This window comes from Aethalodelphis obliquidens, unplaced genomic scaffold (genome assembly GCF_003676395.1).
Source record: "Aethalodelphis obliquidens isolate GAN/ISIS:26980383/991018 unplaced genomic scaffold, ASM367639v1 scaffold51, whole genome shotgun sequence".
Taxonomy (NCBI): Eukaryota; Metazoa; Chordata; class Mammalia; order Artiodactyla; family Delphinidae; genus Aethalodelphis; species Aethalodelphis obliquidens.
In genome coordinates, this window is record NW_020837995.1 from 15,254,197 (window position 1) to 15,280,753 (window position 26,557).

General features: G+C 36.6%; 3 protein-coding genes across 7 annotated transcripts in view; 2 read left to right on the forward strand and 1 right to left on the reverse strand.

The window, feature by feature from the left end:
* The window catches only part of MYEF2 (myelin expression factor 2), a 180,902-nt gene that overhangs the window by 41,606 nt on the left and 112,739 nt on the right, over window positions 1-26,557 (reverse strand). For all 5 annotated transcript variants that reach the window (XM_027084225.1, XM_027084223.1, XM_027084224.1 and 2 more), the window contains 2 exons: window positions 20,201-20,290; window positions 19,854-19,986 (listed from right to left, as the gene is read on the reverse strand). The gene's annotated coding sequence lies outside the window, so the exon portion shown is untranslated. The remainder of the gene's footprint in view (window positions 1-19,853; window positions 19,987-20,200; window positions 20,291-26,557) is intronic.
* Window positions 12,671-17,100, forward strand: CTXN2 (cortexin 2). The gene has a single exon (XM_027084235.1). The coding sequence runs from the start codon at window positions 15,802-15,804 to the stop codon at window positions 16,045-16,047; it is 246 nt and encodes an 81-aa protein (XP_026940036.1). The 5' UTR covers window positions 12,671-15,801; the 3' UTR covers window positions 16,048-17,100.
* The window catches only part of SLC12A1 (solute carrier family 12 member 1), a 91,190-nt gene continuing 85,891 nt past the window's right edge, over window positions 21,259-26,557 (forward strand). The window contains exon 1 of the mRNA XM_027084237.1: window positions 21,259-22,554. Coding sequence (XP_026940038.1) covers window positions 22,135-22,554 — 420 coding nt within the window. The 5' untranslated portion in view covers window positions 21,259-22,134. The remainder of the gene's footprint in view (window positions 22,555-26,557) is intronic.

Genomic DNA, 26,557 nt, shown 5'->3' on the forward strand with positions numbered 1-26,557 from the left:
AATTATGAAAACAAGGGCAAATGCACAAAGATCAGGAATAATTCCTCAATATGCATTTTCAAGACAGAGCATATGGCCAAATTGAGCCAAGAGGAAGAAGGAGGAGTGAACGAGCAGTGTGTATAGGACTGCTTTCCTCCACAACTTGCTGCATTCAGCTTTGTTAGTAGACTTAGAGTTAAACTGCTTTTATTTGGTGGTCAAAACACTAATGTATTGGGGAAAGTCGTGTATAAACCAACCAATTTTCTCATTCTTTTGACATCCCCATTCTTTTGTCAATTACATATTAACTGATTCATATTACAGAAACATACACTGTAGCAGAATAAACTGATTCTATTTCTCTGTTTCTTTAACCCAGCAAAATAACTTACGCCAATTAAATATTATACTGTGGTTATGGCTCACACATTCATGGAGATTGTGCCCACGGTACCCTATCATATTCATTAAACTCAACAGTAAATATAGAGAGGACTTGAAGTACAGTCTAAATGAAAGGCTTATGGGCAGTAAAATTAAAATCAATTAAATGAAACTTCATTTAAATAGTTCACTCTGAACTGACACATTTAGTGCATTTTTCTTTGCAGAAAAGTTTACCACCAAAACATAACATCTCATTTTCAATGGGACTCATCAAATAGACTTGCATTAGATCATTATCTACACTGAAGTGTCATATGCTCAATTCACTTATGAGTCCACTTAGATAATTTTTTCACTGTTGACAAAAATCCCACCACTATTTCATAATCAAATTTAATCATCTTATTACAGTACTCTCTAATCCTATTTCAGCATATTCAGCATTGGCTACTCTCTAGAGATGGTAAAATAACCTAGAGGAAGAACTCCAAAGAAAGAAAAGAGAAAACTAATAGGGTGGTTAAAAAAATACAGGACTTTCTTCCAATCCAAGAATCAACATTGTGAAAATGACTATACTACCCAAAGCAATCTACAGATTCAATGCAATCCCTATCAAACTACCACTGGCATTTTTTACAGAACTAGAACAAAAAATTTCACAATTTGTATGGAAACACAAAGACCCCAAATAGCCAAAGCAATCTTGAGAACGAAAAATGGAGCTGGAGGAATCAGGCTCCTTGACTTCAGACTATACTACAAAGCTACAGTAGTCAAGACAGTATGGTACTGGCACAAAAACAGACATATAGATCAATGGAATAGGATAGAAAGCCCAGAGATAAACCCACGCACATATGGTCACCTTATCTTTGATAAAGGAGGCAACAATATATAGTGGAGAAAAGACAGCCTCTTCAATAAGTAGTGGTGGGAAAACTGGACAGGTACACGTAAAAGTATGAAATTAGAACACTCCCTAACACCACACACAAAAATAAACTCAAAATGGATTAAAGACCTAAATGTAAGGCCAGACACTATAAAACTCTTAGAGGAAAACATAGGCAGAACACTTTATGACATAAATCACAGCAAGATCCTTTTTGACCCACCTCCTAGAGAAATGGAAATAAAAACAAAAATAAACAAATGGGACCTAGTGAAACTTCAAAGCTTTTGCACAGAAAAGGAAACCATAAACAAGACCAAAAGACAACCCTCAGAATGGGAGAAAATATTTGCAAATGAAGCAACTGACAGAGGATTAATCTCCAAAATTTACAAGCAGCTCATGCAGTTCAATAACAAAAAAACAAACAATCCCATCCAAAAATGGGCAGAAGACCTAAATAGACATTTCTCCAAAGAAGATATACAGATTGCCAACAAACACATGAAAGAATGCTCAACATCATTAATCATTAGAGAAATGCAAATCAAAACTACAATGAGATATCATCTCACACCAGTCAGAATGGCCATCATCAAAAAATCTAGAAACAATAAATGCTGGAGAGGGTGTGGAGAAAAGGGAACCCTCTTGCACTGCTGGTGGGAATGTGAATTGGTACAGCCACTATGGAGAACAGTATGGAGGTTCCTTAAAAAACTGCAAATAGAACTACCATATGACCCAGCAATCCCATTACTGGGCATATACCCTGAGAAAACCATAATTCATAAAGAGTCATGTACCAAAATGTTCATTGCAGCTCTATTTACAATAGCCCAGAGATGGAAACAACCTAAGTGTCCATCATTGGATGAATGGATAAAGAAGATGTGGCACATATATACAATGGAATATTACTGAGCCATAAAAAGAAACGAAATTGAGCTATTTGTAGTGAGGTGGATGGACCTTGCGTCTGTCATACAGAGTGAAGTAAGTCAGAAAGAGAAAGACAAATACTGTATGCTAACACATATATATGGAATTTAAGAAAAAAAAATGTCATGAAGAACCTAGGGGTAAGACAGGAATAAAGACACAGACCTACCGGAGAATGGACTTGGGGATATGGGGAGGGGGAAGGGTAAGCTGTGACAAAGCGAGAGAGAGGCATGGACATATATACCCTACCAAATGTAAGGTAGATAGCTAGTGGGAAGCAGCTGCATAGCACAGGGAGATCAGCTCGGTGCTTTGTGACCACCTGGAGGGGTGGGATAGGGAGGGTGAGAGGGAGGGAGATGCAAGAGGGAAGAGATATGGGAACATATGTATATGTATAACTGATTCACTTTGTTATACAGCAGAAACTAACACACCATTGTAAAATAATTATACTCTAATAAAGATGTAAAAAAAAAAAAAAGTCATGTACCAAAATGTTTATTGCAGCTCTGTTTACAATAGCCAGGACATGGAAGCAACCTAAGTGTCCATCAACAGAAAAATGGATAAATATGTGGCACATATATACAATGGAATATTACTCAGCCATAAAAAGAAACAAAATTGAGTTATTTGTAGTGAGGTGGCTGGACCTTGCGTCTGTCATACAGAGTGAAGTAAGTCAGAAAGAGAAAAACAAACACCGTATGCTAACACATATATATGGAATCTAAAAAAAATAATGTCATGAAGAGCCTAGGGGTAGGACGGGAATAAAGACACAGACCTACTAGAGAATGGACTTGAGGATATGGGGAGGGGGAAGGGTAAGCTGTGACAAAGTGAGAGAGTGGCATGGACATATATACACTACGAAACGTAGGGTGGATAGCTAGTGGGAAGCAGCCGCATAGCACAGGGAGATCAGCTCGGTGCTTTGTGACCACCTAGAGGGGTGGGATAGGGAGGGTGGGAGGGAGGGAGATGCAAGAGGGAAGAGATATGGAAACATATGTATATGTATAACTGATTCACTTTGTTGTAAAGCAGAAACTAACACAGCATTGTAAAGCAATTATACTCCAATAAAGATGTTAAAAAAAAGTACAGGACTTTAAGACAGTCAATACTTAGTTGTGAAACTGAGAATGAGACCATGGACCATTCATTTATAGCAGAAATTTTTAAAGCATTCCTTGGATTACCCTGGGATTACAAAAATGGACATCCAAGTGGCCATGAATGCTCTGAATTGTGAGTGAAATTATCTGCACGTGTATATTTTTAGGGAAAGGGCATATATTTCCTATTGAAATTTCAAAATCATTCTTAATCCTCCAAAATGATTAAAACCATTTATGTAGAAAATAAGGCATAAGTACCTAGAAATTCCAAAACAGGAATGTATTTTTAGAAAGCAAACAGGTGACTTTTGGACATAGCTAATTATCTAATACCACTTAAAGCTAAATAAGCATTGGATTAATTTTTTAATGTTTATAACAAAAGTAATTCAAATTTGTCTTTAATATATTTTTTAAGTTGTGCATTTGTAAGTTGTAGTAGCCAATATTTGAGTAAATAACAATATTTTTCAAATAGAAAAGCAGAGCTACTCTCAAACATTTTAGCTCAGAAAGAATAAACAAACTTAAGCCAGACAAGATATAGATTTCCATGAAAAGCTGGAGGTAACATGTTGACCTAATAAGTTCAAGAGAGGATCCCACTATAGAAAACTTGAGAGCAAGAAGTCAGCTGGAATCAAGGTGAGTAGAATTCATAGCAAGGAAAATTTTCCTCTGAAAAGAATCCTGAGCTGACTTGTTGGAGGAAATTCTTGCTTTCGGTTCCTTTGTGACACCCTTATACTATAGTATATTCATTAGAATGGGGATGTCATGTTCTTTAAATTTCTATAGTTACCACATCTTCTAACAAGGTAGATAAAATACTTCTGCCCGCTGACATAAGAAAAAGTCCTAGTCATACAAGGGACACTATTTAGTGTATAGAAGGAGAAACAGGGAAACGATGTGTTTTGAAATAAAGTTGATCTGTAGTTATATAAAGTGAAATTTTCTTCTACTAGCTTAACATTTATTATTTAGTCACAATAAGTTAGATTTTTATCTTCATAGCTAACTAATCATTTCTTCTATACTTAATATCTTGTTAAAAACGAATTTATAAAACAACCATATATATTCACCCAGTAGTCAACATTTTTTTGCCAAAAAGTGGAGAAAAAATTTACTTATTTACTTATTTTTTTATTTATTTACTCCATTTCTGATTCCATGAGGACATTTATATGAGGACACACATTAAAACAGATAATTAAAAGAAAATAATATACCAATACATGAGCAAAAAAAAATTGCAGTATTCAAGGCAATAAAGAAAGGACACACATATAGAGGCCTGAAGAGCTTATATAGTTACTAATTTTTAGCTGTTAATTTGACCCTGACATCCCTGGTAACTAAAAGAAAAGGCACATGTGATCAGCTACAGGATATATATTGTATATAAGAAGAGAACACACCACTTACCTTGGGATGATTTAAGTGAAGAGGAGGGGTATGAAAGTTCAATTCATGAAATTGGTATGGAAAAAAATGTTTTTTGAGGGATGTCATATTAGGAATAGTAAAGGATGTGTTGGGCAAGTCTTTAGTAACAATCCCATAGCAGACATAGAGCAGGCTGTGTAAGCTAAGGATTGCTTTATATAAAATACTTGCATATAAGCTGAAAGTGTAAAGTCAATGCATAGTAAAGGCAATTAATTTGGAGGAGGTCTGAACAATGCCACCCATATATTTACCTTTCTAATAATTTGGATTCCTCTGAAAATAAATCATAGACAATCCAGAAGTACAGGTTAACCATGTGTGCTTTAGAAAAGCGTTCATATATATCATATCTTTCAACAATTTGAAATTAAAAGTTGGGCAGCAGACATTGGCAATGACCTGAAATACATCTGTATTTTAAATACACCTGGGTTTTTCTACTTTGCTATTCTTCATCACTTCTTTGGTAATGGAGAATAAAACATACATTATTAATCTCTGTGCTTCTATAGAACTTTGTAGAATCTGCCATGTTGTTTTGCAAAATACCTCATCAAGGGCAGAGACCAAATCTCATTCATCTTTGTATCCCACCATACAACAAAGGAAGTGGAACATAATTGATGTTTAATCCATTACACTTCCCTGAATGAACCACTTTGCAGACTTTTCAGAACATCACCACTGTTCATATAGCTTGAAGAAGGTCAAGGTCATGCACCAACTAACACCAAGGTACCTAGTTTATAGTCAAAACTTTCCTTTGGCATCAACTCAAAAGCATTAACTGAAAGCACTGTAAAACTGATGTAGGTATGAATTTTTTTAAAAATCAGAAAATCATCCAGAGGATGATTTCTTCAAAATCTAAGTATAAATGTATTATGTCAATGATATGACAGATCAGATTTCATTCAAAAGGTCTGTGAAACAATGGTCCTCTTCCACTTTCTAAACTGGGTGAGAATTAGATCTATAATGTCTAAATTTTAAAAATCAGTATCATGAGCATTTACTACAGAACCATATTTAAAGTCATAAAATGACAAGTTTAAGTCTTCAATCATGATAACAAATTCTTGGAGTGGGGCCCATATACCAGTAGTAGAACTATGTAACTTGGTTCTGCTTTCTTAAGCTTGGCTTGCAAAGAGAATGGGTGATTGCAGATCATAGTATGGAAATATAGAGTGGAGCAGACTGTAGCATGTGTCTAGACAATGTCAAAATCAATCAAATGAGAAATTCATAAACAGTTTAATATTGTGCAAATAAAATGGTTAATCTCTGAACTTATTTGAATAGAATATTTTTGCAACAGTCTAGAAACATACAGAGAATAGATGAAAGATAATGACGCCTTTTGCATACTCTGTGGGTGACTGCATGGCCAGAACACAGTATCTCTAGAACCTTGTTATTTTAAGTTTAGTCCTGAGACTAGCAACCTCTGGAATCACCTGGGATGTTGTTAGAAATTCAGAATCTGAGACCCAATCGCACACTTACTGAATGAGAACCTGCATGTTAACAAGATCCCCAGGGGATTCACATTCAATTTCAAGAAGCACTGCTCTAGTATATAGTACCAAAAATGGATGTGGCCCTTAGCAAGCTTAAAAAAGAGTCAGTAAAACCATGGCAATGAACATGTTCCCAGAAGAAGACACTTCTTCCACTCTCTTCCTTGGTGGGCCTATATTATAGGGTGTTTAATAGTTTTAAATGAAAAAGAATAACTTTGTTTGAGTATAGTCTTGTATGAACTCACAGTCATACATTGCACATTTTTGGTAAGACCATGAAATTTCCTAATTTAGTAAATACTCTAAATGAACATAAAGTTTGTCTTCACTTTATTATTGAACTATAACACACTTTTACTTGTTTTCAGCATTTTTTTACATGAATAATGACCTAATTCCACATCTACACTTTTCCCAATCTCTGAATAGTTAATAATTCATAAAGTCAATAATTAAGTTTTAAAGGAATCTACAAGTGTTTGCAACTCGTAGGTTCTGGATATAGTATCCAAAGATGAACAGAACTGGAACCTTACAACTGAGTTTGTTTGCCTGTCTTTGTTTTGTTTTGCTTTGCTTTCAATGCGGTTTAGGTTTGGTTTCTATATATTCAACACCGTTCAGAAAACGTGTCTCACAACTTCCTGTAGGCTTTGTCGGAGCGTTCCTCGCTTGCTGTCTTGTAGCTCGTCTGTGGGAGGTAGGTCATACTACGCAACATTTCAGCACTACGGACAGCGCCTAGGCACCTACTCCTAAGAAGAGGAGGGGATCCTGTTGGGTTTGCATAGGCAAGGCGAAGGGTAGGGAAAAATAACTCCAAATGACGCATGCGGTCCCCAGTTAAACCAATACACCCGTCACCCACGTCTTTCCTTTATAGGATGAGAAGACATAGGAATTGATTGCCTACTCCCCGACTGAGACTGCAGTCACCGAGCACAACAAAATGCCCGCGGCACAGCTACTGACGCAGACAGAAGAGGAAAACACGTATTTTAACAATACATTAATTAACACCTCCACTGCCTTAGAAAGACAAATTGGTGATGAACTCCGATTGCTAACCTCCAAGTGTGATATGAGTGAAAATAAGCCTCCTTATTTTTTTTTGCAGAGCTGAGGACTACATGAAGCCTGTTGCTGCCGTGGCCGATTCCCTACCCCCTCTCACTGTCCACCGCTTTTCTCTCACAGACACACACGGTCAGACGCCCTCACATACGCACACGCGCGCGCAAATATTTACACACTGCCACATGGAAGAAATTCGTGCCCATTTTCCTGCAAATATACTCGCGCGCGCACACGTCTTCTGCCCCTCACCGACAGATACAGACATTTACACACGTAGGCCAGTAAAGCGATAACCGCGGTACTGGGACTCCACGCAGGTTCCCAGGACACGTCTTTTACATTGCTACCGAACCGATCAGCGAACACAGACAAACCTGCCAACACTTAAATCTACTGGCTGGATTTCATCTCCATGGCAACAAGCATGGAAGGTGAGACGTCTCTCCCTGCGGAGTAACTTTCTCCCCCTACCCTTCGCATTAACTGACAGGATTCTAATGCAGGTCCAGATGAAAAGCATGTCTCCTTTTCTGGTATTTCTGAAGCTAGGGAGCAGGAAAGGAGGTGGGGAGGGAGGAGAGGGGGAAGGAGTCTGTAGGTCTGCTGAGTTCAAATTCTAAAGAAGAAAGAGCCCTAATGTTTCTGCTGATGATGCTGATAAAAGGGAAAAAAAAAGTGGATTTGTTGGGTGTTTGCTGATGTTTCTTCCATAATGTTTGGTAGGTGATTTCTATGCTTCTTAAGTTTAATATGTCCAAAGAGAACTGGAGACAAACAAGGCAGAATGATAATGACAGTCCAGGTTTCTCTAGTGAGACATTTTGAGAATTTTCAGACCAGGTTTCCAGTGCTTCTGGAAAAAAAAAAAGGAATGTCAGAGTCCTTGAGGAGCCATTCAAAGATTCTCTTAAGAGGGAAATTCTCTAAAGGTTGAAATCTGAAAGGTTGGGGGGAGGCTGATTTTGGCATATCTCAAGGTTTTGGATTCCTGGGGAGGCCTGAAATTTATGCAGTTCATCATGATGAAGACATCTGGGTTTGTTATTTAAGGTTTTCCTTTGATTACAACATATTCCATTCCAAATTACTAACTAGCTCTGTGCAGATGTGGCCTCAATAATGCTTCTTTTCCCTCTTTTAATGGGATTTAATAATCTTGATATTTGAAGGGGTGTATATATGGGAGAATTCATTATTTTTTAAGCTTGGGTTTTCCTATATGTCTCATTTCATTAAATTATGAATGTTCATGTCATTAGCATTAGAGATTATTATATCTAATGACCAGTATCATAACAGTTTTCATCTAGAACACCATATTCCACTATAATGGTTATTTTAGATATATTGTTTGGAATATTATTAATAGATGAATAAACCGGAGAAAAAAAACCTGTTGATTAAAATAAAATACAGGAATTTCTTTTTTTAATAGGCACATTCTTTTCAATATTGGTTTCTGCAGTTACACATTGTTGCATGATTAAATGACTATATGTTTCTGAAAAGTGAATTTTTATATATCCAATCAATGAACTTATTTCACAGAAAAAAAATCGCACATAACATTCATGTATATGAAAGTCTATAAATCAGGTGTAAAAATACTGTTATCTTTGCTTGACTACTTACAATAGTATGATTTGTATGACTGGTCATAGAAAGACTGTGTTTGCTTATTTATTGGTTACTAACTACAAAGCAGTTCCATGAGATTTGGGCCTACTGGTATCTACAGGTATACCCTTGGCCCAATCCTATGACTCATCAGAACTTAGAAATCCCATTTCCTGACAATTGCCATGAAGGAAATACTGTGCTTCCAACTCATTTTCTCATTTCTAGAATACTTAAACATTGATTCCAGTTAACACGGCTTGAGGCAATATTTTATCATGTGCAGTAGTACTACAGAAATATACTTAAATACTTTAATCATAAAACACATAGACACTGATATTTAAACTGTACAATGTTGATAATTTTACCCATTTTTTGTGGCAGCGCATATTAAAAATAACTTTTACCACATAATTTTACACTCTACTATTATTTTGAAAATTCATTTCTTTATTCTCAAATTTTTTTTTCTCATAAGGGTTTATTTATTTAGTTTTGTAACTTCATGGTCTAAATTCTCACATATGTCTTTCATTTTCTATATCCCTATAAACAGGATATTAAGATATTTTCCCTTTGAGGTAGGCATTAAAATGTCTGTTTTGCAGAACCTGCTAATTTTTTTTTTGGCTTCTGTTCCAGAGATTAGAGAAAGTGAAAGAAATGTATCTTTTATCCACAGTTGTCCAGTAATTTTGGATACCTTATTAATTAATGAAGAAATCAGTGTTGCATCTGAAGACCTCTATTGATTCTTAATATTTTGTTATTACTCTTATATCATATTATGCTCTATATTAATTGAAAGGTACAAAGCTCAGCACACTTCGCAGTATATTCTCAAAAACATTAGACTTGGGGTTGAAATGAGACAAGTCGTTCATTTAATAGAGTAAGCAAAATGGAAAGTTTGAGCAAATATTTGAAAAATTTAGGCCTGAAAATACTGGTATTTTAACCACTACATATATGGCTTAAATTCCCAAGGGTATCTATTTTCTGAACATGTTGTTAGGCAATTGCTTAGCTTTTCACTTATTTGCTTGTGTGGACACAATGCCTGCAGCAATGGCCAGACTTTTTCTTTTCAACATTTGAGTACGACCCTTTCAGGTGTTCTCCTTGGCTTCTATTTTGTTTTCACCTTTGGTGTAAGGTAGAATTTTAAGATGAATATAAAAGTCAAAGTTCTTCCTTTTAAGATATTAAGAAAACATCTGTTCACACGAACTTCCAGGTCAACTGTCCCCCATCTAAGTTTGGTGTATCTCCCTCCCTCCCACTTAAATATGGGACTTGAGAAGTGTTTCTATTAAATTTTTTTTATTAAATTTTATGTTCAGGTTTCAATCCAGAATTCCAGTCATCAGAATTGTCTTGAATCTTGATTCTGTGAGCTAACTTATAGTTTTCAGCCCCGCCTTGTGTCAAATTTAATAATCATCACTTCAATGTCTTCAACCTAGTTACTGTTCAAAAACACTGAAGAGGATGTAGATAGAGTTAGACCTTTGTGATACTACATTAGAGAGCTGTCTCTATGAGTACAGAGCCCAATTTTTATTAGGATACTTCAGTGAACTATGACTCTACATAAAAATAATGTTATCCAGGCATATCTCACCATCTTCCCCAAAAATGATATCATGGGAGATGGTTAAATGCATTGCTGTGCTATTTGCATCGACTAAACCATGTCGATGTTATTTCCCTGATATTCCATGTTAGTAGTAAACTTTCCAAAAAAGAAGTGAATTTGGCATTACTTCTTATTAACCTAATCTTAACTTTTAGTGAGTGCTAACAAATTAGCATTTAAATTAATTTTAATTAATTAAAATAACTAATTACGGATTTGTAACAAAGATTAATTCCAAGTTACCAATATATAATTTTCACAATTTCCCATTGCTCTTTCTGAAAATTGAGACATTTGTCTGTCCAAGTCCATACTTCTGGCAGCACTCTCATGGTCAGGTATTTCTCAAAGGTTTTTGCTCATCAAGTTATAAATCATCTTATCCTGGGAGTTTTAACTCATCTAATGCAGCTAAACATTATTCTACTACTTTCTTGTCTCCTTTTACTGTTTGATTTTGGGGTCATTTCTAAAGAGCATTCTACATGGGTTAAAAAGACAGAAGTATATAAAGTACTTCTGCCTTTTCTTTGTCAACTGATAACCACTAAACCATCTTGTACAAGTAGGGAGTTTAATGTGTTATTGGTCAATTTCTTTATCTGAACATATTGTGTATGAAATCCTCTCACCTCAAAGCCTTTGCAATGACTGTTTCCTCAAACTTCAATGCTCTTCCTCCAGATATTTTCACAGCTCCCTTCTTGACATCATTCAGACTTCAGGTCAAATGTCATCTCCCTAGGAAAGCCTTTGCTGATTTTTCTTCAATTAAAGAAGTGCCCTTTATTCATTATCATTCTCTTTCCTCTTAACTTGCTTGCTTTCTTTTGTAGCATTTATGACTACCTGATATATAATAGATAGATAGACAATTTTAAAAATAACTGAGTCTGTCTCCTCCTCCACTCATGGCAGGCGCACATTGTTCTGTAGTTCATCATTATAATCCAGGACCAAAAACAGTGCTGACATGGAGCAGACATTCAATATATATACTGGTTGAATGAATAACTAAAATGTAATTGCCATATTCATTATTATATAATACCTTATCATTCAGCTCCCAGTTTTTGTCCTGCATTTCATTTGTATTGGTACCAACAATAGATAGCCAAAGAGGGCTTATAAACTATGTATAAAGCCATGAGACAACCATTTATCTGTTCTTCCAAGACAGTATAAAACATGGTGACTTTATTCATTTACTAACAGTGGCTCTATATATCCATTCATTGTTTGTACTCCTACCCAATTCCAAAAGCTCTTGAATTATCTTAGCTAAGTATCCTTGAAGTATCTTACCCTTCTTAGCTAAGGGTAACCAGAGCAGCCAAGTAATAAAGAAGGCAAAGTCAGGGGAAGAAGGGGTAATTATACCAGAAGTCTTAAGCTAACAAAGGCATTCTGACTGAGTACAAAATTTAACTATCTACTTCCTGGTAGTTAATGCCAAAATAATATGATGGCTACATACCTTTCCATAGATAATGAAAGGGAACTAACAAGGCTGATAGAAAAGATCTACTTTCCCTACCTTTGAATATTACAAATCATGTGAGTCTTTCTGGGAATGCTATATTAATGAATTATTTTAAAAAACCAGAAACATTGAACTCTGAATGAGCTGCTGAATTTTAATGTGTATCTTCAAAGCTGATTTTTTTTTTTTTTTTTTTTGGCGGTACGCGGGCCTCTCACTGTTGTGGCCTCTCCCGTTGCGGAGCACAGGCTCCGGACGCGCAGGCTCAGCGGCCATGGCTCACGGGCCTAGCCGCTCCTCGGCATGTGGGATCTTCCCGGACCGGGGCACAAACCCGTGTCCCGTGCATTAGCAGGCAGACTCTCAACCTCTGCGCCACCAGGGAAGCCCAAAGCTGATATTTTTTAAATCAAAGTTTTCTTGTTCATTTCATTTAAAATACGTTTTCTGAATTTAAAAATTAGATTTTTTAAAACCAGAACTTTATTCATCAAAAATTATATTTTTCAATACATTTAGTTTAATCCAATTCAAATATTTATTAAATACCTACAACATGCCAGAAACGGTGGTAACTGCTTGAGAAGTAGTTATTTTTCCATTAAAATAAGTAATTCAATTCACAGATTGCCTAAGACTCTAAGAACAAAACACTATGCTGTGTTTTAACGTATGACAGACATATAACGTATGTCTGCCATACGTTAGACAAATAGTAATAAAAAATTTAAGGGATTTTGTATCTCTAACTAGGAAAATACCTTGTTTTAATTTAATGGTGAAAAATGAGTTGCGTGTTTTATTGCCACAGCTAGAAAATGTCTCTTTTGGTTTGTTTGGTCAGTTGGTGGGTTTTTATAAGAATAACAGAGTCTAGTGGATTAATCACAAGCTAAGAGCCAACCGACTTAAGTCTTCTAATGATCAGTTACGACCCTGTGTACATGTCTACTTCATGATTTTTAAAAACATGTAAATAAATTTAGCTAACGTCATAACTATACTCAGTTTAGGCTATTTCTGCATGGTGGCAAAACGAACTAGCTGAAAAGTGCACAGATCATTACAACTGCCCAGATGTTTTAATTATAGTGATACCAATTGTTGCAGGTTAGGTTCGTCAGAAACCAGACTGAGACAGAGAGTAGTGTGCAGGATGTTTACTGAGTAGTGCCCTTGGGCTCAACACCTGTGGAAGAGTGGGGAGTTAAGCAGGAATGGGCAGAATTTGAACTGTGATGAAAGAAGAGCCTTGGTTTTCCCTGTGATGAACTCTAGAGCTAGAATGGTTCTTTTTTTTTTTTTTACATTTTTATTTATTTTTAACATCTTTATTGGAGTATAATTTCTTTACAATGGTGTGTTAGTTTCTGCTTTATAACAAAGTGAATCAGTTATACCTATACATATATCCCCATATCTCCTCCCTCTTGCATCTCCCTCCCTAGAATGGTTCTTCAGAGTTCAAGATGGCCAGGCCTTTTTATTTTCACATTAATCAGTCATTGAAAACTGTCTGCTGTTGGAAGCGAAGTAACCTTGGGTTAACCTTGGGTTACAGAGAGGCAGCTCTCTGCTATTGAGGCAATCCATGGAAGGAGCTAGCAGCTGAAGATTATCTGCTGGTAGCCCTCCCATGTGCTGGGCAACAAGTCCTTCGCCGAAGGGAGTTTGTATACTGTGTCCACCAGTAAACCAGGCTTATTGCCTCTTCTTACCTACATGTCCGAGGAAATAGTCAAATGGTATAGCCTAGCAAGGTCATGGCTCTTGTGAAAAAAAAAAATTCAACAAGTTACTTGGCTGAATCAGTCAAATGGTTGATCCAGCATCTCCATGTAGAAACATCCTTCTTTTCAGTTTGTCCACCCATTAAAAAAATGAACCAGAGGGTGTATGAATCTCAACAAAAGACCTTTAAATGACAAAGCAATAAAATTAAAGATTTGGTCAGAAAAAAAAGTTCTAGTTAAGTCCCAAGGTCATTATTCAGTCCAGTCTCCTCTACTTTCTACAGGATAAATTGTACAACAAGAGCTCAATCTTCAGAAAAATCACTCTGAAACACTTCAGTGATCTGACATTTTTAAAAATTAAAATATATTCAGTATACCATATTTATTAGGGTAGAAAAATGATTTGGTATAAAGAAATTCAACAAATTGGGTTGAAACAACATTTTTTCCTTCTATTAAACAAAAAAGTCAAATAACCAGCATATCCCACAATGTATTGAATATTTCTAACACTTAAGGTTTGAAGACAGAGCTCTTTTGTAATCCAAGCCAGTATAAAATAAATATTGTTTGATATTAACTCGTGTATAAGTTGGTGAACAATTTTGAAAGCTACAAGGCTTGTTCTTATTAATCACTCCCTTTCTCCACTCCTTACCTCCCATTCCTTGTTCTGTCTCAGTTGTTTTCTGAAAATTGAACCCCAAAGAACCTGAAGGGTCAGTCATTTTAATAAACACAATTCTTAAAATTATCAAAAGAAGCAACAACAAAGACAAAAACACCAGCAGTCTATTATTCTCAGTTATTAGATGAGAAGCTTTTTGGTGACAGTCCTCTCAAGAAGGGCAGCTGTGGGTTAGTAACCATTTGATTTAATTAACTAATCTTGATTTTTCATTAGTTAATTTAATTAACTTTAAGACAGCAAGTGGAAAAATCTATTTTGCTTCAATTCAACACACACTTTTGGAACACTTTTGCTGTAGTTTTAGACTCTCAACATAGTAGGAGCTTAGAGATAGTGGGAATCTGGTAGGCAAGGGGTCTGGGGAGCTTGACTTGCAGCTGAATTTCATAGAAAACATGCTGTTTAACTTGGATTTTATGTCTATTTAGGGTGTGAGAGCCAGTGGAGACGGTGGTGAGATGGTTAATGGTCCACAGCTACCGCGGCTTGTTACTTGCAAGCTACTATGTTGGGTACTGCTCTTTTTAACATAATTTTAAAAACACAATTTCTCTTTTTAAGAAATTAGCACTTAGTGTATGAAGTGGTAGTGGAAAAGAAAATACAAGAACATAAGTCTAAAAGCTAAGGAGGGGGGTGAAAAAGAAAGAAGGTATTACACCTATTTAAAAGGATCAGAACCTATCAGACAAAATGGCATTGGAGATAGACCTTAAAACATAGACTTTAGAGAGCTTGACCAGCTTACACCCTATAATTATTTATGGTTTTTTTGATACATGCAAAAATGAAATGAAAATTAGATGACAACTTGGGTCAAAGAAGCAATGACTTAATGAATCAAATGAATCACTTAACTTAATGAATCAACTCAATGACTTAACTTAATGAATCAAATGCTTTTAGGGTTAATTATTTGACTATTCCCCTTCATACTTGATTTTATATTTAGTGTACAGAGGTACAGTTTTGTGTGTCCACAAAGGCAATTCTGTAATTACTACAATAGAAGTAGCATCTCCAATACTAACTTGATCCTGATCCATATCTGATAATGTTTTCCTATATCTTTTGTGAGTTAAGTCAAGAGAGTTTGAAAAATGCCAGATGTTACAAAACAATTACCTACCTAATACCATGTATGGATAAAACTAAACTGAGTCCAATTTTGTATCTAGGCCAAGAGGTGACTCCAGCAGGAATTCTGAAGAGCCAAAATGATGTGACAGTGAATAATGAGTAGTACCAACTGTGGCAACTCTTCAGCTAAGATGAGTGTCAACGAAGTGTCAGCTTTCTCGTTGACTCTGGAGCAAAAAACTGGCTTCGCTTTTGTTGGGATTTTGTGTATCTTCTTGGGACTTCTTATCATCAGATGCTTCAAAATCCTGTTAGACCCATATAGTAGCATGCCTTCCTCTACATGGGAAGGTGAAATTGAAGAGTTTGATAAAGGGACATTTGAATATGCACTTGCCTGAGCGTTTCAGCTTTATAGTTTTTAGGGTTATACCACTGGGGCACATGGTGGACACAACTGTAATTTCCTTCAGTGTGCTGGAGGAAGATCATTTCATTCACTGAATTCAATAAAGGTGTATGGTTAATTTATCCACCATGCTGTGTAAGTGATAAACCATTGCTGGGGTTCCTCACTTTCCTCTGTCCTCACATTGAGGTTTCTAATGAATAGAGCATAAGGATAACTCCAGCCACATATAATATCTTTATTCTTCCTGCATCTGCCCCTATGCAATACCCAGACACTCTCTCCATATTCCTGACTCCGCCCCCCTTGCTCTAGAGAATTAGGTGTCAAAGATAAGGACACCTCAGTCCAAAGAATAAATAGAATATGATTTTCCTAATAAGAGCCATAGGTCCACAATGTTCGTACAAACCCTACAAGCAACCATAGGCCATAAAGTTCCCCACATGTCACAATTTGACCCTTCTATTTCTTCTCCTTCTAGGATCTCTTGCAATAAAATCCCCTAGCTTGGGATCATACTGATACTCCCTCCTCTTCCCCTTTTATAAATAGCATTAAAAAGGGAGTTTTCATCATGACCTGGTGGAAACAAGAAACAAGAAGTCCAGTCTCCACTCTGCCACCGATAGAGCTATCAACCTTGGCCAAGTCATCTTATCTCTGTAGACTTCATTGAGGAAGCTAACCAGAGGATTTTTAACAACATCCCTTTTAATTCTAGTGCCCTATGAGCTCTACAAATATACCTGGAAACCCAGGGATCTGAGATGAATGAGGATTTTTAAGACGTCATGAAAAGTTTTTCAGTTTAGGAGCCTAAACTCTGAGATTTGAATTCTAATGTTGCCTAGCCAAGAACAAGCAATATGACCTAGAAAGTTACCTAATGGGAACTTAAGTTCCATATCTGCAAAACAAGGATAAAGAAACCTATCCTACATGTTTTACAAAAATGTTGGGAGGACCAAGTTACATATAATGAGTGGGAAAGTAATTTGAAAACCAGAAAACTCTGTTTAGGGATTTCCCTGGTGGTGCAGTGGTTGGGAATCTGCCTGCTGATGCGGGGGACACGGGTTCGAGCCCTGGTCTGGGAAGATCCCACATGCCACAGAGCAGCTAAGCCTGTGCGCCACAACTACTGAAGCCCATGCACCTACAGCCTGTGCTCCACAACAGGAGAAGCCACCGCAATGAGAATACTGTGCACCGCAACCAAGAGTAGCCCCCGCTCGCCGCAACTAGAGAAAGCCCACACGCAGCAACGAAGACCCAATGCAGCCAAAAATAAATAAATATATATTTTTTTAAAAAAAAGAAAACACTGTTTAAACATAACTTTTATCATTATTTATTATCCTTGCTGGCAATTGTTAAAGAGATTATCAAACCTTAAGAAGTAATGGCTCAGTGTAAGTTATTCAGCCTCTCCAGTTTTCATTCTCTTCATTTGGTAAATTAAAAAAAATAGAATTACATAATTTAAAAATTTTTTCTAACTACAAAATTCTGACTCTCTGTAAGTGAATGGAGGAATATACCAGGAGATAAATAAATACAAAAATATTTGTGTCACTTGAGAACACAGAACTGCCTAACACACCAAAAAAAAAAAAAAAAAGGATTAAAATGTACTGAGAGTTAGCACTAAATTAGGTGCTTTCCATTTATTATGAAATTTGATACTCTTATCAATCCTTTGAGTTTGGTACTATTTCCATTCTATTAGCTCAATTTCACAGATAAAGAACTGAAGCTGAGAGAGATTAAGTAACTTCCCAAGGTCACCAAATTAGGGCGTGATTGTATTAGAAATTACACTCTCATCAAAATCATAGTCATTGTTTGTAAATATCATGCTATACTCCCACACACTGTCCACAACATTTCCACATATCTTACAAATATGATCATTGCTCAGGTCTAAGGCACTCCACAGCCAGCTGTCTCAGTGAGAGTCCCTGACACTTTTCATCTCGTAGTAGATTTAGAACACATCTGTGTTGGCTACGGATCTTCTGGACCAAACTCACACCTTAAGGAGACTCTTTGAACCCCAGTAGGTACTGGAGTGTCAGCCTGGGATACCTTGTAGCCAATTTGTAATTTGGTCCAAGAACAGCTCATTGAACCAAGTCAACGGGACACACTGAAAGCTGTAAATGTCCATGATGCTAGTCATCTCCTTTGTGACCCAGGCTTTTGAAGTACTCACTAAGATATATGCCCAGGTACCAGATGCTCCCATTTGTCTCCCAAGGAAGACACCCAACAAGACCTTCCATTTTGGTGACTAGACCTGTGATGTTAACAAGGCCCCATCTTTATCTCAAAAAGAAAAAAAGACCCCAAAAACCAAAGATAAGAAAACTTTGTGAAGTATGAGCATTGTTTCTGAAAGTTCAACACCCATAAGCTTTTCAGATACCATCAACTCCACCTTAGTATTATTTCTAATCCTACTAAAGAGAAATTCTTTTAACCAAAAGTGTCTCCATTCATGGCATTTATTCATGGCCTATTGTGTACCTTAGACTTTCTGGGGGAAAGGGGAGGGGACAGAGAGGTTAGAATCGGTATTTTTAGAGCTAGAAAAAATGTGAGATATAAAGGATAGTTATAGCATGGAGAACATGGAAATTTCATGAAATGCTAACCCTTTCTAGGAATAGATGTCCAATGTCATAGCCAGATTATCCCCTAGCTGCCTTTTCCCAAGAGCTCTGTCAAGGAGGACAAGAGAAAAGACAGACAGTACCTCCAGACAGTTTCCCCCTGTTACCTTACCCACCTGTCTGAAAGGCCTTTCAGGGTTGGTTTGTGGATAGTGTAATTTCATCCATATACCCCAAACCACCTCCCATCTGCTCCAGAATGTCTGAATCCCCTTAATAGAGAACAAAGACTTTCACTTCACAGTTAGAGATAAAAAGCTTAGAGAGAAAATGTCTAGTTGATGTAAGACTAAGACCAAAACCAATTCACCCTACATTGTAGTCAAGCAGTCAGTCAGCAAGGAAAGAGGAAATTGATGGCTATCAGAGGCATTCATAGTCTTTGGGAGAGGGAAAAGGTTGAGGAATAAATAGATGGGCTCCTGAAAGAGGACCAGAGTTGAGGGAACAGTTGAAGGAAAGGGAGACCAGAAGTGTCAGAAATAACTGCAAGTAAGTTCACAGTTCCTCTACAAGGCCGGTGAATAAGACTTGTTTTGAGTCCCAGCGTCATCTTAGCTGATCTAAATAACCAGCACCACCCAGCTGAGTCTGAAATGAGACTACTCCCTACACCTACCATATGGAAAGGCAGAACCCTTTGTTGAACAGATAAATGCCTTGCACCAGTGGCCTTTAAGGGCAAAATGAGTTATAGGTACCTGTAATTCTGTCTCAATTTCTGATACAGCCTCATGACATGAGCCTGACTGATTAGCATGACAGTTACCTGACTAAGAGCCTCTAAGGGGTTGTACTGAGGTATCTCCAGACTCCTTTCTATAATCTGCTATCTGTTCACCAACCTACCTTTCCCCTGTTTTAATAGGCATAGTACTTATCCCAATCACTAATGATTCACCCCAGAATCTTGGATGCAGAAGTTATCAGTAACTTGTCAATATTGCCGATATAGTAAAGGCAAGCACTAAGTACAAACTAGTGCTTTCTAAAATTAGCACATTAACCCTTTATACAAATTAACTCATTTAACCCTCACAATGAGTCTACAGCACAGCGTTATTCACAACTGATTTTACAGATGAGAAAGTTAAAGGCACAAAGAGACTGAGTAACTTACCAGTGTTCACACAGATAGGAAGTGGCAGGGCCAGGATGTGAATCAAGCATGCCGACCCCAGAGACTTGTTCCTCATCTCTGTGTTACACCACAACTCTGCTGCTCGGGCAACTGGAAGTCACTTGAATAGTTTCTAATAAAACACGAGGAGGACTCTTTCAGTCATCCCGATTGAAAACCAAGGACAGAAGCTGCACAGAGGAATTGTTTGTGCTGTCTTAATAATCACCACCTCACAGATTTGAGCCAAACCTTACCCTCAACAAAACTCAAAAACCAGTTCTGATGAAAACGTTTTGCCGGGTGGAGGCAAAAAGGTCATTTAGCAGTGCCGCTGGAAAACTTACCCATAGTTTGATTTCTGCTTGAAAGAGTTTTCCCATTAAGTAGAAATATTTCCAATACATCATTGATCATACTCCCAATCTGCTCACTTCCTGTGCAGAGAAGAATCAAGATAATATCTGCTATAAGCAAGATAAAATAATCTCAAATACCACTGTCTAGTTACAAAGTATAGAAATTATCTCTGGAGGCCTATATTTTGCTGCATACCCTGAACAATAGGAGGTCACTAGGGATCGTGTGCAATGAGATGGCAAGATTCAATTTATTTAGCCTCAGACTGAAGCACTGCTCATACTTTCTTGGATGATGGCTGTTGAGCAATCCAACTCCCCTCATGCATTAAAGAAACTTTGCCTTCCTGTCTAAAAGGATTAATGGTTTACTCCTGGTTACTAGCTGATGTAGTACTTAAGGTTCTTCTGCGCTAATGGCTGGGTGGGGCCTACGGTATTTATCCAGGCCAATCATTTCTTGTCATCTTTTTCAAGGAAGATTTTAACCAATAAGAAGAAGCCTAAGGTTTGGGGGTGAAAGCTAAGTGCTGCATATATGCCTGGGTGATGCTGAAGTAGGTTATGCTTCCTGAGAAGGCTCCTGGGTGGTAAGTTAAACGTTTCTGGGCAGGGTAGAAATCATACTTAACATTATGTCATAAAGTAGATTCTGAGGAGTGGAGTAAAGGTGAGGATGTCAAGGGTAATGAAGAGAAGTGAGAGGTTCCATAAAAACTAAAGAGGTAATAGTTTCACTTATAATTTCTCCAGGAATGATTATTTGAGAGTTGAAGTTGAGATTTTTTTGTTTTTAATTCAAAGAAATAGCTTTAATAACTGCTGGTGAGAAGCAAGGTTTTCCGGGGTTTTTTGTTAATTTTTTGTATTTATCTATCTTTGTAGAACTTTCTTTGAAAAGCCAAATTTTAAGGTATCAATAAAGAGATATTATTCTGATGAAAGAATGTTCTAAGATGGGCTTATATCGTGGATTGTGAAAATGATTATGTAGTCTATCTCACAGTCAAATAAACACCTCTTGAAGACTAGAATATTTCTTGAAAGGGAATCCATAGAACATAATTATTCTACCTAAATATAGGTAGAATTATTAAGGACTGAGATTTATTTCCTTACCCAGAATACTCCTATTTTTTTTAAAGGTTCCATAATAGCATTTGTTAAACAAACAAATGTATGAGCAAATGAAACATTTTGAAGGCTAGTAAAAGACCCAAGAATTCACAGAGACATCTTGACAGGATGTATATTTATAACCTGACAAGAATGTATTTTTAAGAAGTTTTAAAAATATTTTTAAATGTATTCATTATATAATATATATTAATATCAATCACAAAATACTTGGCGGTTTCCACATTTAGCACTGTCAATGAACTCTGTTTCAGGCTGAGAATACTCTCATCAGCTCTTACTCTATTCAGTTGGTAGAGTTATATCTTTTCTAAAGTCATATTGAATCCAATCGCACTGAGTACAAGCAAATACTACAAACGCAGGTAACATTTTAATGACTCCATTGGAAATTCTGTTTGCCGAAGCAGGTCCCCAGTTATTTATTATGGGATTTAATTGCCCAGGTAACTAAGGTTCCTGGACAGGTAATTTTTAAGGAAATGAATTTAAAATCGTATGTCTTATGAAAGAAAACTGTTCCCTCATACCCCCAACCCTACTTAAACATATTTATATTATCTGGAACAAGTCTAATTTTCTTTTCCAATGACAGCTTTGAAGAACATTCTGAAGCTTGTATGGGAGACAATATATCAAGAATCTATTTATTGAGTTCTTCTAGAACAAAAGCCAGGAGCTCCCTAATGTAAACACATTAGTGTTTGTTTTGAGGAGAAAATCTATAGACTTTTTTTAAGCAACCATAAAGCAGACAGCTTAGTTCAAAACATCCGTTTTGGAAGATGTCACTGAACAACTCTTCCAATGTATTTCTGGATTCCGCACCCAGTAATGCCAATCGCTTTCAAGTTAATGTCGTAAATGAGAGCCATGAGAGCAGTGTGGCTGCGAATGACAACACTGACCCTCCACATTATGAGGAAACCTCTTTTGGGGATGAAGGCCAGAACAGATTCAGAATCAGCTTTAGACCTGGGAATCAGGACCGCTATGACAACTTCCTCCAAACTGGAGAAACTGCTAAAACAGATGCCAGTTTTCATGCTTATGATTCTCACACAAACACATACTACCTACAAACCTTTGGCCACAACACCATGGATGCTGTTCCCAAGATCGAGTACTATCGCAACACTGGCAGCATCAGTGGGCCCAAGGTCAACCGACCCAGCCTGCTTGAGATTCACGAGCAACTGGCAAAGGTAAGCTTAAAGGTACGGGAAAGTATCCTCCTTACTCCTTCAGGTGATCTCCTGCTTCTTACGAACACTATAAATAGAAAAGTGTCCAGTGAAGAGGTCTATTGCAAACCATCCATCTTACTTACACAGCTGTCCCTAGTTCCCAATAAACAGAAGATACACAAAAGTGCTTCACAAATGTTTACTGACTGAGGACAGAGAACTAAAAACTTAATTCTGAAAGTCAGGCAATATGTGGTATCTTGTTTACAATTATAGGCTATTCAATTCACACTTGGTTAAACATGTCAAAACGGAATACTAAGCTGGTTTCACCTTAGTATTAATGCCTCCACAACTATTGTTAAAAAAAAAAAAAGTCACTAGTGTTTGCTGTAGTTAACACTGTTGTACCAGCCTTTAGTGAACGTGGGTATTTTTTTATACTCTTTAAAGAGAGAGAAGAGATTTATAAGATTCAGCATTTTATCCCTTCTTCTTCAAAACCTTGCCTGAGGCTCCTGAAGGCACTTAAGCATATAAAAGTAACTAAATTAAAGTACAGAAGCAGCAGAAGTGGCTAAACTTTTCATTGTTTAAGGAATATAGCCAGGGTTCCCAATCTGCTAGAAGCGTGAGGCAGCACTTTCTCTAATCTTGTAGCAAATCATTTATAAGCTTAGTAGATTTCTTCTTCGGTTACTTGCTCTAAAATATGTTGATGCATTTTATTTTCCTGCTCTTCTGGACCGCAGTTTGGAATGAATAGCATTCTTTATGGAATATAATTACTTGCTAAGAAGAATAATTAGTTGTCTCATATCTAAATGCAGTCTACTCTTGCCCAGGTTTTAAGGTAAGGAAAAAAAATGAGTGGAACAATTCCTTTCATATTTATTCATTCATTCAACAATTTTTTTAATTAAATGATTGCCCACTCTGGGAATTCTCGGAATACTCCTCTCATGAAAGATGCTAATAAAGGTGAAAAGCTCCCTTTAGTTTCTGCTCATCCTTCTTTCCACAAGAAAACTTCTCTCCATAACCTGTTCCCCTTGGCTGCTCTGGGTCCTACCACTGAAGACTGAGCGACTTCCAGAGAGGGAGCCATGCCCTGTTTCTTTACCCCTCTCTACAGCCAAGCCTTATTTGTGCTGTGTACTGTATTAGCAGCACTCTGCCAAATGGCTGCTTTCTTTATAGACGTAGATTTAGATTTTATCTGGGATACCTGCTGCTTTAATCAAAAGAAGTTAGCAATGTAGTGATTTCGGACAAAAAGGCCAGCCCCCAGGAATATTGTTGAGAAGCCGGGCAATTTGAAGTTCCTGGAGTTAAAGTGTCACTTTCCTTTTCTACATGAGAAAAGGGGAAGGGAGAAGGAAAAGAGAGAAAAGAAGGTTAAGAGAAGAAGGCACAAGGAGTTTCCAAGATATCAAGATATGGGAAGGGCAGAAAGAGAAATTTACATTATGAAGAGACTTCAATTTATTCTGAAGAAGTAAAATGAGCCAAAGTCTTCATAGACCTGAAATTTTATTCCACTGTACCCTACCTCATTAATTTTTAAAGCTGCATCGTTTGTTAAAATTGCGATCAAAATTTAAATATTCTCACTTCCTTCCCCAATTTACAACAAAAGAAAACAAAATTTTAATTCTATTAAAAAGGAAATGGTGTCAACTCACATTGTTGTTAGGACTGATATTCTAGAGAGAGGAAAGTAGCTGATTTATAATTGCTAAAGCCACGGTTTATGTAAATCTTTATATAAGGGCAGAAAAGCTCTGAGGACACTGCTGTTAGAAAACCATCTGAATGACTAAACGGGAGGAATGCAATAGCTGCGTTTGACAGTTTTGATGGCTGTTTGGGATATCATATTATTTTTGAAAACATAAAATGAGACTAAGGACTTAACATTAACTTACAGTATTTTTTTTCTCTCAGATATGAAGGAATGGCAAATTAAATACATTAAAAATTAGGTTTAGTCTCAATGCCCTGAATTGAGAACAAGTATAGTTTGAACAAGTATAGTTATTCTGAACAAGTAATTCTGAACAAGTATAATTATTCTTTCTGTGTAGGTCACCTTGATTAAATCATGCAGAACTATCCACATAACCAAATTGGGAGCAGAATCAGTATATAACCATGGAATCTGCAATAGGCACATTCCCACAGCCAGGACCATTCTAGTGTCGCTGAGCCTGTGAGCACTTATTCCACATGTTCTACTTCTGTACTCTCCTTCAGACATGAGCAGTCTGGGCCTTCTTCAATTCATTTCTTCCTTGCTAGTGAATTTGATTCTGCTATTCCCCCTGCTTTCCCTCCCATCTCCCAAATAAAAGATGAAGACCGGCCGTATAATGTAGCTATGCTGCCACCTCCTTGTGGCCCTTGACAATTTTATGGTAGTTCCTCAAAACACAACTGGAAATGATCAATAGAACAAACATTGTACAATAATACTCAGACATGTCACTGATTTTGTATACAAAAACATGATAGTGTTTACTTAAATAATGTAAGAGCAGGAAAAAATTGACATAGTATAAGTTAGGAGATATTTTTTTGTATCCCTAATTATAATGCTTTAAAAGCCATGTAGGAATGGTACATTCATACTAAATGGCAGAACAAATTTAGTCAGAAATCAGTTGAATTTTGTGAAAATCCTGGTTATAGCTTCCAAGTTGGAAAAAATTATATGACAAGTTTGTCCTAATAGGTAAAATGAAAACTCGGTTTGAAAGACATTATTTTAAGTCTCTACCTTAAATAAAACTCTAGGAGTGATAGATACTGACAGAATTTGTAATCTTAATGATTTGAGATCATAGTGGAGAAATCCCTTTCATTTTCTATGTAGTAAAGAGCTAAATGCCTATACTGGTGGCCATGAATTACAGATTTCTGGAAACTGGTTAAAATCAGAAAAAAATGACTCCATCCCTTACTTGCAGTACTGTACAAGCTACATAACTTTGACTGATCTTGCAGGATGCTTGTGAATATTAGTTTATATGCAGACGAAGTCTAGCACGTTGCCTATAATGGGTAGAAACTCAATAAATGATTATTGATGATGGTCATGGTAATTTTTGTACCAGATAACTTTTATTTAAAATTTTATTTACAAAGGAAAATACACACTGAAAAAATATTTAACAAGTACTAAAAAATATATACTGAAATGTCTCTTATCTAAAGTAAACCTTCTCTCAAAGGCAATTATTACTGAGAGTTTCTTATAAATCCTTCCAGAAATTTTCTATGCCTATACAAGCGTATAGGCCTATCTGTCTAACTTTCTGTCTGTATTTTTTTCAAACAAGTATTGGGACATATTTTACAATATTGTCCTGCACTCTGCTGTTTTCATTATACCACAGACTTTGGAGATCGTTCCACATCAAAACATGCATAAAGATTATTAGACATCTGGCAAAAAAAAATCTAGTATTTCTACTTTGTAAAAATAATTCTTTTAGTATCCAACCTAATTCTTGTGCCCACCTTTTTATACACAATTCCTAACTACCGGGATAACCAAAAGGGAACTTTTTTAAGCCTTACTACCACCATTGTTGTTGGCATTTCAGAAAAATACAATTACAAAGGATTGAGGAAAATATAAAGCCTTTCAATTAAAGTCATTGTTCTCATGTCATTGAAATAAACTGTCTGTGAAAAGTATAAAATACTATGAAAATTAAGATGTAAATATTATTATTTTTAATAAGCCAATTGCATAGAAACTGAATTAAAACAAAAACAAAGGAATGACTTCACATTTGGGTCTTTAGGCCGTTAGCAACTAAAAATAATTTGTAAATAAAAGCATTAAGAGTGACTCGGGGAATTCCCTGGTGGTCCAGTGGTTAGGACTCGGCAGTTTCACTGCCTCCGGTTCAATCCCTGGTTGCGGAACTAATAACCCACAATCTGCGAGGCCAAAAAAAAAGAGTGACTCGGTATAATAACAAAAATTTTATTGAGATATTTTTATGTGTCA

What these genes read in the sequence shown, in the direction of transcription:
- CTXN2 (XM_027084235.1), top strand. Translation starts at nt 15,802, where the DNA reads ATGAGTAGTACCAACTGTGGCAACTCTTCAGCTAAGATGAGTGTCAAC.